This window comes from Vulpes lagopus, chromosome 9 (genome assembly GCF_018345385.1).
Source record: "Vulpes lagopus strain Blue_001 chromosome 9, ASM1834538v1, whole genome shotgun sequence".
Lineage (NCBI taxonomy): Eukaryota > Metazoa > Chordata > Mammalia > Carnivora > Canidae > Vulpes > Vulpes lagopus.
Window position 1 is genome coordinate 63,974,440 of NC_054832.1, and position 12,025 is coordinate 63,986,464.

The window sequence follows — 12,025 nt, forward strand, 5'->3', positions numbered from 1 at the left end:
AGAGTTTCGTGTACCCCTCATGCAGCTTCTCCCAATGCCAGTATCTTATATAACTCTACAGTTACTCTACTCTAAAGTAGTTAACCAGAGTGCCAATTTTATTGTTTTCACTATTTTTCTTACACGTATGCATTTGTGTGTGTGTGTGTGTGTATGTGTGGTTCTATGCAATAGAGATGTGTAGATCTGTGTAACTACCACCACAATCAAGACAGAGTACTGTCCAACGCCCCAAAGGAACAAAAGAACTCACTCACTCATACTCATGTACTCCCCAATTCCCACTGTCCCTGTCACCTTGAAACCACTAATCTGTTTTCCATCTAAGTTTTGTCATTTGGAGAATCTTAAGTGTACATGGAATGATGCAATGTGGAACTCCTGAGACTGCATTTTTTCCCCTAAGCATAACAATGATAAAATTAAGAATTAGTAGATTTTTAAAAGATAATACTTACTACTGAATCCAAAAGAATATTTTCTGGTTTCAAGTCTCTATTAAATTGAAAGAAAAAGAAAAGCAAAACTGAGTATTCACTAAAATAAAGTAATAAAAAGACACTTCTGCAAGAAATACATTAAATACATTAAAATGTACCTGTACACTATTTTGATGGAGTGCAAGTAACCCAATGCACTGGCAATTTCAGCAGCATAAAACCTAGCTCTGTGTTCGGGAAAGGATCGTTCTCTCTGTAAGTGGAAAAACAGCTATAAAATGGGAGGGAAAAAGAAAGGGTATTAAGATCAGTCACACAAAAAGTGAAACAAATATATCCCATAAATACAAAAATAGGATTTGTTATTCTGAACATGAGATACAAATGCACCAAAGGACAGAACTATGATTCTCCCTTATCTGTGTCCCCAACCTTGCAATCATTCTCTCTTCAACCTTGCATCTTTCTTTACTCTTGCTAACTTTAACTTGCTCATCTCTTATTTACTATACTCAATCTCAATGTCCAGTGTCCTCACCACTCTGGAGAAGATTATCAACCAAGACTGATGATCTTGATATTGCCATGGAGTCAAAAAGGTCTCTCACTAACCCCTTTTTTGACTGTGCTTTATTTTTTTAAAGACTTTATTTATTTATTCAGAACAGACAGAGAGAGAGAGGCAGACATAGGCAGGGGGAGAAGCAGGCTCCCTGTGGGGAGCCTGATGTGGGTCCTGGGACCATGACCCAAGTTGAAGGCAGACCCTTAACCACTGAGCCACGCAGGTGTCCCTTTGTGCTTTCATTTGGAAAAACAAAACAAAACAAAACAAAACAAAACAAAACAAAACAAAAAAACACTTCAGAGACTGGAAACAAGTAGCTGGCAGATCAAATATAATCCACAGATATAATCTGTTTGAGCCAAATATTGTTTTTAGAAAAATCTAAATTAACTGGTTAACATTTAAAAATGGAGAAAAATTTTTTTCGGTAAAAATTTAGTTTTGGTTTCTTCTGGGAAAAAAAAAAAAGAGGAAGCTCTGCCATTAAGCCTAAATTCCAGTAGGGCAGCAATAATTAAAAGATAAAGACGCTGGCGCTGAGCAGCAGCTGGACACGCCAGTTCATTTCTTACACTTCTGAAATCGTATTTTATTTCTTTATTCTGCCCTTTATTCATGAGGTTACCTGCCTGGGCAAAGTTTTCCCCAGGTCCTTACTCTAAGTTCCCTGGCTTCTAGAGCAGTGATCTCACCTTAGGTCTCCTTCTTCCTTGGAGAGTTCCATCTCACACTCCTTTCTGGTCCCTTATGCTGCAGGGATACCAAGGTGTACGTCCTCGGTTTCTCCACTGTTACTCTTTCTCTGGATATCCTGCCCAAGTAACTGATCCATCCAGTGATTTTAACCACCACCTCTATGTTGACAGTCCTTCGTGTGGACATACCCACCTAGACCTCTGCTTGGAACTTCTCTTGCAAAGACATGTTGCTTGCTGACCTTTCTTGAATAGTTCATAAGCCAACAAATTCATCTTGTCTAGAACAGAGCCCCCGTCTTCTTTTACAGATTTACTGCCACTGCTGCTATATTCTTTAATGACATCACCATCACTTTCTATCTAGTCCTCTGAGCCATGGGAGGCAACGAGGTCCAGTGAGAAGAGTCAGGTTTTACAGCTGACCAGACCTGGATTCAAATCCTAGTTCTCCTTTTGTGAGCAATTCATTTAACTTCTCTGACTTATTAAAACTGTCCCCAAATTTTTCTTAACCTCTTTTGAAAGATTATGGAGAAGATCAGTTATAAATAATTTTTTTTAAGATTTTATTTATTTATTCATAGAGATGCAGAGAGAGAGAGAGAGAGAGAGAGAGAGAGAGGCAGAGACACAGGCAGAGGGAGAAGCAGGCTCCATGCAGAGAGCCTGACGTGGGACTCGATCCCGGGACTCCAGGATCTTGCCCTGGGCTGCAGGCGGCGCTAAACTGCTACACCACCGGGGCTGCCCCTGAAGATCAGTTATAATAGATCCTGATAGAGTAGGGACGTGGGAGGCTGGCCTGGGATTCATCTGGATTGCTCCTTTACCTCTGTACCTCTGCTTTGTTAGCCTCTGTATCTAACTAATGAAAAAAATCTTCTGTTTTTATCTTTTAATTATTCCTGGAATACTTCTTCCTGTTTAGCCTGACTATTGCCTTTATTAGCTTATACTATTGTAATAATCTATTTATTGATCTGATCACATCAATCCAATCCAATACTAACGAAAACTACCCAAAATGAAACCTGACCATTCACCAATGGTAGCTAACAATGACTGTTTATTAAATCAAAGGCACTATGTTGAGGACCTTACATGCTTGTATTATTTAATCTACTCAAGTATCTTGAGGCAGAAAATTAATGAGGAAGCTGAGGTTCAGGAATTGTATTGTTTATACACCCAGTATTATATCAAAGTTAAGAACACACGTCAAGGTTAAAATGTTAAGTATGAAAATTAGGGGGATACTAGTAACAATTACAGGAAACCCATAATGATATTATACTCCCCCTACCTCCCTCTATCCTTTCTCATTTTTACCTGCTCTTCTGCCTACAGCCCCATTCAATTTCTCCTCCACCAACCCCAACATTCTATTTCATTCTTTTTATTTCCCCATTATCTTAGCCAAGTCTATCTTTTAGAATATAAGCCTACTCTTTCCACTTCTGTCACTCTGTTTAGAGTGATCACTATAAAAAGGGCTCAGAAGCAAGGTTCTAAAACAGGACAAAGAAACCACGGACAAAGCAGGAAGCTTCCAACAGTATCTCATCTGTAGTTAATGCCTTACAGGACATTTCAAATCTAGACTCAGGTCTAGATTAAATCTCTGGATTTAAATCCCTGACACTTACTTACTAGAGCATGGTGACATGGAGAAAGTCACTTAACTTCTCTGAGCCTTAGTTTCCTTATCTATAAAATAGTGCTTATCTCAAAGAGTTGTAATGATTAATTGAAATAATGCCGATAAGATCATTACAAAGTGCCAGGCCCTCAAAAAATTCTCAGGTTAGCACTTATGTACACACAAAATAAAATGACAACCTTTAATCTTCAACCTTCAAAGTTTTGCTTCTACACTGAGGAGGCATACGGCATTTCTGTCATATAGATGTAGGGTGTTGAATAATGATTCTATTAATGATCTTCCCCAAAATGATCTAGGTATGTCTTACTATCTTTCACTGTTTGCAGAATAGACATTAGTCTTTCTTCTAATTCCTTTATTCTATAGTTAAGTATACTATATGAAGGCTGAAAGATCCCTTTGTAAAGATGGAACACTATCTATCAAAATAATTTTTGGTGGGATCCCTGGGTGGCTCAGCGGTCTGGTGCCTGCCTTCAGCCCAGGGCGTGATCCTGGAGTCCCGGGATCGAGTCCTGCGTCAGGCTCCCTGCGTGAGCTTGCGTCTCCCTCTGCCTGTGTCTCTGCCTCTCGCTCTGTGTCTCTCATGAACAAATAAATAAAATCTTAAAATAACAATAATAATTTTTGGAGACATTCACAGGCCATAGATCAAACAAGTTAGAAAGGTGTGAGGATTGAGAAACAGGAACAGGGGATGGTCTGCTGCTGCCTAAATCCTAGAATCACACTGCCTGAGTTCAATTCCTGGCTCTAATACTTACTAATAACCACATGCCTTGAGCAAGTTACCTAGCTTCTCTGTGCCTCAGTTTCTTTATTTTATATAACATTTTATAACATATTTTATATAACATAGTTTATGTAAGTATACCTGATGCATGTTAGCTATTACTATAATTATTATGATGAGAGTAGCATTTTCCAAAGTGTATTTTAATATGCTTCTGATTCAGAGTTTTGAGGAATATTATTAACAGATTTGGTTCAAACAAATGGAACTGCATGCTAAGAAAATATTTTCAAAGAAATCTTGGCTTTGTTTAAGATAGAACTCAAAGTCTTTAACATGCTGAAACACATTGTGAATCACCAAGAAACATATTGTTAATTGTCAATGGGATAGAACATGAAACATTTTCCAAACTGACTTCACCACTGAACTCTTTATTAGAGGATCATCTCATCTGATTATAGTTTGCACGTTTTAGAAAATGACAGGCTAGGTAATCTTTATGTGCAACTGTGTAGACAATAATTATCTAACTACCAATCATGTTTTATTCTAACGTTTCAGTATATTATCTTGCTATACTATCTGTGAAGTCTGTAGCTGCACACAAAGGTTTTTTTATGAATCTTCCCTACCTACACACCATAAGCTGCTTAAGAGCTTTGTTTACAAGTCTCTATATCTTTGTGCTTATTAATTAGCCAGCATCATGAATCTAAGAGCTGTAAATGCTGGCCTATCCTTCCAAAAACTGATAGGCAAACAAAAAGTGTGACTTTATTCTACTTTTTCTAAACATTATCAACAATTAGAAAACTGATCATAAAACTCATAAACTTACCTCCCCTCCATTAACAAAATCCAGAACAAAATAAAGCTTTTCAGTTGTTTGGAAAGAATAATGTAATCCAACCAAAAATGGATGTTTCACATTTTTCAAAAGCACATTACGTTCAGCCATAATATGTTTTTGCTGTAAAAAAAGGTAAAGGATCAGCTTGTATTATATACCAGAAAACAATTCTGTTAATTGAGAAAACGGAGTTAGGAGAAACAATGCTCTTTCACTTTACCTCTTTCCTGTTCAGAACTACTTTTTTCTGTAACACTTTGACAGCATAAAATTTTCCATCCAGTTTCCGTTTTGCAAGAAGAACCTGTTGTAAATATTGTGCATACTATTAAAAATCTCAATAGCTTGAAATTATTCACTTGCCAATAAATTCATACTTAAATTATGTACAAAGCAAGTCTACAATGGACCTAGATAATATATTTTATTTTTGAACACTGAAAATTACTGAATTTATTTCTGTTCCACTTCTCCTTAGGTATTTTAACAAGACCGTAACAAAAAAAGAATGTTAGTCACTTGAATAGGCAGGTACCATTCCTTCGTCATTTAATATGCTGATGTTTGAGATTTTTACTAAATTTAAGTCCCAAAATCTAGACTGCTCGAGATCAAGTGTGGTGTGTGTGTGTGTGTGTGTGTGCACGTCCGTGCCGCACACACACCAGCCCTGAGTTCTCAAGAGTGTCCTTAGAAAATACTGAGGCTATCAACTTCTTGATACATAAAAAAAGGAGAAAGAAATGGTATCTATGTGATCAAAATGCATTTTTGTTTTAACACTTAGGTTTCTCTCGTAACTTTAAATTCAAAAGCATTCAGAGGAAGAAGCACCATGTATAGCTGAGTTTCTACAATGGGCTGGGCTGCATGCACTTTCAAGGATCTGAAGAAATTTAGAGGCTCTTGCCCCAGGAAAAAAGAAGACATACTGAGGATTTTGCAAATAATTTTAAGAGATTCAAGATGCCCAACAAGTTGTGTAGCTATTAAATAATACATTCCAAAGCTTTTTGGGATTATCTGACACAGCAACTAGTGATACTTCTGGGCCTTATACTCTTGTATGTATGTTCTCTTCCTCTGTAAAACTTAAAATATCAATCTAATCATGAGAAAAATATCAAATTCCAATTGAGGGACACCTTACAATATGTACATCTTACAATAGTACATCTAACTAGTACTTTTCAAAATCATCAAGGTCCTCAAAAACAAGGAAAGTCTGAGAAACCATCACAGCTAAGAGAAGCTAAAGGAGACATGACAACTAAATGTGATGTGGTATTGTGGATGAGATTCCAGAACAAAAAAAAAGGACACTGGGTGAAAGGAAAGGAAATCTAAATAAACAATGGACCTTTCATCAATGTTGGCTCATTAACTGGAACAAATGTACCATGCTAATATAAGATATTAACAATAGGGACAGTGTATATGGAGTAGAGGATGGTTTTGGAATTCTGTGAACTTCCTTTCTTTCTTCTTTATTCAATTTTTTTCTGTAAATCAAAATTGTTCTAGAAAATAAAACCTATAAAAAAAAAAAGAAAAGAAAACCTATCAATTAAAAAAATGTTTGTTTTTAATCAAGATGGAGTCAAAACATCTGTAGGGTAAAAATGTCCCGTGCTTCACTTTTGACATTTTCCTCATTTTCCATTCTTTTATTTGATACAATATTTTACTCTATTGAACATCTTTCCTTCTTATATTTTTCCTTTACTCAACACCTCCCACCTGCCTGACCTTTCCAGCTCTGTTTTTTGTTGGTTTATATTCCAGTACATGATGAGTAAATAATTCAAATGTGGCAATTAGGACGGTACCAATTTTCTTAAAGTAAGCATTTTTCCAATAGACTGGTAGATTTGGAGAATAGACATATGGTTAAGAAATAAACAGGCAAAAGGAAAATGGAACCAAGATCCCTTAATGGAGAAGAGTTTAGAATAATTTTTAGATCACCATTATTTATGTTAGCCTATCATATATTTATTCTATTTTTCAAACACATTGTGGATTTGCTTTCATTTACTTTTCCTTTTTGTGTCTTCTGCTTTTGTTTTACTGTACTTTATTGGTTTCTAACCATTTTGTAAGGCTTTTAATTTTTATTAAACATAACACATATATAGAATCACCCACAAATCATAACAGTTTAGTAAGTTACTGCAAAATGAGCACACTATGTAACCACTATCCAGGTCAAAAAATAAAATATTATCATATAGTTGTGGGTTCATTTCTGGGTTTCTATTCTGTTCCATTGATCTATGTGTCTATTTTTTTATTTACCCAAGGAATACACAAAAATGAGTTCAAAGGGATACATGCAACCTGTTTATAGCAGCATTATCTATAACAGCCAAATATGGAAAAAGCCAAAATGTCCACCAAAAGATGAATGGATAAAGATGACATGATATATATAATAGAATATTACTCAGCCATAAAGAAGAATGAATTCTTGCCATTTGCAATGACATGATGGAGCTAGAGAATATTACGCTAAGTGAAATAAGTCAGTTAGAGAAAGACAAATACCATACAATTTTATCCATACGTGGAATTTAAGGAACAAAACCAAAGATCATAAGGGATAAACAAAACAAAACATCATAAGGGATAAAAAGAGAGAAGCAAATCAAGAAACAGACTCTTAACTACAGAGAACAAAGTGATGGTTATCATAGGGGAAGCGGAGGGGGATGGGTTAAATGGGTGATAGGGATTAAGAAGTGCACTTGTGATGAGCACTGGGTATTATATGTAAGTGTTGAAACACTAAATTGTACACCTGAAACTGATATTACACTGGATGTTAGCTAACTGAAATTTAAATAAAAATATTTTAAAAATTAAAAAAACCCAACATTATCAGAAGCCTGAAGTACCCCTTCCTGTCTCCCCTATTTCAGAAACTACTTACTCCTGTCACAAATTTGTAGTAACACAGGTTTTGTCTTTTTTAAAATTTAACATAATTAGAATCATATAAAGTCTCTGACTTCTTTCACTCTAAATAACGTAATATGCATTCATGTTGTAGCACGTAGCATAATTTTGTATTTTTATTGTGCAGAACAATGCATTACATAGTTTAAAAAATTTAATTCCAGAATAGTTAATATACAGTGTTATATTAGTTTCAGGTGTATAATATAGTAATTCAACAATTCTATACATTATCCAATACTCACTATGGTAAGTGTACTCTTTTTTAAAAAAAAATTTTTTTAAAGACTTTTTTTTCTTTTTAATTCATGAGACACACACACACACACACACACACAGAGAGAGAGAGAGAGAGAGAGAGAGAGAGAGAGAGGCAGAGACACAGGCAGAGGGAGAAGCAGGCTCCATGCATGGACTCCGATGTGGGAGTGGGACTTGATCCTGGGTCTCTAGGATCAGGCCCCAGGCCGAAGGCAGCACTAAACCACTAAGCCACCGGGACTGCCCCCCCCTTTTTTAAACGATAAGTGTACTACTCTTAATCCTCTTCATCTAATTGTACTACTCTTAATCCTCTTCATCTAATTCTCCCATCTCCTTACCCACTTCCCCTCTGGTAACCATCAGTTTGTTCTCCATAGCTAAGAGTCTGTTTCTTGGGTTTGTCTTTTTTCCTTTTTTCATTTGTCTTGTTTCTTAAATTCACATATGAATGAAATCATACGGTATCTGTCTCTCTCTGACCAACCTATCTCACTTAGCATAATACTCTCTAGATCCACCCATTCTGTTGTAAATGGCAAGATATCCTTCTTTTTTATTAGCTTATAAACATAGTGGTGTGTGTAGCTTTCTCAATCAGTGATTTTGTATTCTTTGGGTAAATCCCTATAGCAGAATTACTGGATCATATAGTAGTTCTGCTTTTAATTTCTTGAGGAACTTCCATACTGTTTTCTATAGTGGCTGCATCAGTGCATAAGGGTTCCTTCTTCTCCACATCCTTACATTAGCCATTCTAACAGTTATAAGGTGATCTGTCAATGTGGTTTCGATTTGCATTTATTTCCCTGATGATGAGTGATGTTAAGCATCTTTTCATGTGTCTGTTGGCCATCTGTATATGTCTTCTTTGGAGAAATGTTTGTTCATGTCTTCTGCCCATTTTTTATTTGGATGACTTGGTGTTTGGTGTTGAGTTGTAGAAGTTCTTTATCTATTTTGGATACTAACCCTGTATCAAATATGTCATTTGCAAAAATTCTCTCCCATTTAGTAGGTTGTATTTTTGTTTTGTTGATTAGTTCCTTTGCTGTGCAAAGACTTTTTATTTTGATGTAGATTCAAAAGTTTTTGTTTTTATTTCCATTACCTCAAGAGACACATCTAGAAAAATGCTGTTCTGGCTGATGTCAGAAATTACTGCGTATATGCTCTTCTAGGAGGTTTTAAGTCTCCCATTAAGTCTTAATCCATTTTAAATTTATTTTTTGTATGGTGTAAGAATGTGGTCCAGTTTCATTCTTTTGCATGTAGCTGTCCAGTATTCCCAACACCATTTGTTGAGGAGACGTTGTCCCATTGCATATTCTTGCCTCCTTTGTTGAAGATTAATTGACCATATAATTGTTGGGTTTATTTCTGGGCTTTCTATTCTGTTCCATTGATTTATGTGTCATCTTTGTGCCACTACCACACTGTTTTGATGACTACAACTATGTAGTATATCTTGACATATGGATTGTGATACCTTCAGTTTTTTCTTTTTCAAGACTGCTTTTGCTATTGAGGGTCTTTTGTGGTTCCATACAAGTTTTAAGATTATTTCCTCTAGTTCTGTGAAAAACTGCATTATACAGTTTAATCCATTCCTTAATTGACAGACATTTAGATTGTTTATGAATTAGTGCATATGTGCATGTATTTCTGTTGGATATATATATGGGTAGAAGTAGAACCAATGTGTCACGCATGTAATTGCATATATTTAGCTTCAATAATTATCACCAGTTTTCAACAGCATAAATGAAACACACAGGAATAAATCTAATTAAAGATGTGTAAAAACTCTATATAGGACAATAAAACAGTACTGAGAAAAATTAAAGATGAACTAAATTTAAAAAACAATCCATGGTCACAGAAGACTCAATGATATGAAAGTAACAACTCTTTCCAAATTGATCTGCAGTTCAATGCAATCCCAATCAAAATCCAGCCGAGGGACACCTGGGTGGCTCAGTGGTTGAGCATCTGCCTTCGGCACAGGGCTGAAGGGGTCTTGGCATTGAGTCCCGTATGGAGCTCCCTGTGGGGAGCCTGCTTCTCCCTCTGCCTAGGTATCTGCCTCTCTCTGTGTGTCTCATGAATAAATAAAATCTTAAAGAAAAATCCAGCTGAATTTTGTGGAAATTAGCAAGCTAATTCTAAAACTTAAAAAGATATGCAGAGGGCTAAGACTCTTGAAGAACAAAGAGGGAGGACTTGTTTTGTTGGATATCAAGCTATTTTGCAGTCCAGTAGAACAATGGAACAAAATGTACAATCTCGAAACAGAAATATAAAACATAAAATCTAGAAGCAGATCCATGCATATATGGACAATGGATAAATGATGCAGGTCACCCTATAGATCAGTGGGAAAAGATCTGTCTTTTCAATGAATTGTGTGGGATCAGTTGGATATCAAGAGGGGAAAAAATGAACTGTGACACCCTGCAACTTCATAGTATATCCAGGAACCAATTTCTGGTAGACTCTAGATCTAAACATGAAATTTCCAAAAGATAATACTTTTTTTTTTTAAGATTTTATTCATGAGAGACACACACACCCACAGAGAGAGAGAGGCAGAGACATAGGTAGAGGGACAAGCAGGCTTCCTCCAGGGGAGGAAGGACCCTGGAGGGAGCCAGGGATCATGACCTGAATCAAAGGCAGACGCTCAACTACTGAGGCACCCAGGTGCCCCCCCATAATACTTTTTGTTTTTAATGACAGATTATCTCTAACATCCCAACAAACTGAGCATTTTGAGTGCAGTATCCCTCTCTAACCTTCTGTTCCTGTACTAGTACAATGTCCAGCATGTAATGGGTGGCCAATATATGTGTGCTGAATTAACACACGTGGATTTAAATGTATGGTCACAGTTTCTGGTATCCAGGGAACTCAGAAAACAAACTAGAGATACCCAAAGCTAGGAATGCAGCAAACTATAATTAAACACATGCATATTTATTTTCACTACAGATTGAAGTGTAATGCAAAAAATCACTTAAATCTATCTGATGATTCTGGTAACTCCATCTATGATGCTTTTGGCCTTAAAGCAGATTCTCCTTCCCTGGTTTGGCCACATGATCAAATTATAGGATTCATCTGATACTCACTGTATGAGGAACAGCAGGGTTTTCACATATCCCTTTCTTTCCCCAACTGTTATTTTCAGAGCTGCTCATTTTTGTTTTTCCAGCTTCAGCTTAAACAGCACCTCTTTAAAGAAGCCATCCTTGGACACCCATCTGAAGAGGAATTTCACTGCCACTTGCCTACTGTCCTCCATCACTTCACGCTATTCTTTATTTATATCACAATCCCCATTACTGCTTTTAATTATTTAATTGACTGCATATTTTTTATTATATATTTTTTATTGGAGTCGGATTTGCGAACATATAACACCCAGTGCTCATCCCGTCAAGTGCTGACTGCATTTTTTTAAAAGATTTTATTTATTTATTCATGAAAGACACAGAGAAAGAGAGGGAGAGGCGGAGACATAGGCAGAGGGAGAAGCAGGCTCCTTGCAGGGAGCCGGATGTGGGACTCAATCCTGGGACTCCAGGATCATGCCCTGCGCCAAAGGCAGGTGCTCAACCACTGAGCCACCCAGGCATCCCTGACTGCATTGTTATTTTTTTTTTTAAGATTTTATTTTTATTTATTCATGAGAGACAGAGACAGAGAGAGAGGCAGAGACACAGGCAGAGGGAGAAACAGGCTCCCTGCAGGAAGCTCGACGCAGGACCCAATCCCGGGTCTCCAGGATCAGGCTCTGTGCTGAAGGCGGCGCTAAACCACTGAGCCACCCGGGCTATCCTTGACTACAT

At 36.7% G+C, this 12,025-nt stretch overlaps 1 protein-coding gene across 6 annotated transcripts in view; it reads right to left on the bottom strand.

Moving 5' to 3' along the window:
• LOC121498550 (serine/threonine-protein kinase Sgk3) overlaps positions 1–12,025 on the bottom strand; it is a 171,263-nt gene that overhangs the window by 15,218 nt on the left and 144,020 nt on the right. For all 6 annotated transcript variants that reach the window (XM_041768557.1, XM_041768555.1, XM_041768558.1 and 3 more), the window contains exons 9-12: positions 5,176–5,259; positions 4,944–5,075; positions 599–711; positions 459–495 (exon numbers count right to left, since the gene is read on the bottom strand). In XM_041768557.1, the coding sequence (XP_041624491.1) occupies positions 459–495; positions 599–711; positions 4,944–5,075; positions 5,176–5,259 (366 nt within the window). The remainder of the gene's footprint in view (positions 1–458; positions 496–598; positions 712–4,943; positions 5,076–5,175; positions 5,260–12,025) is intronic.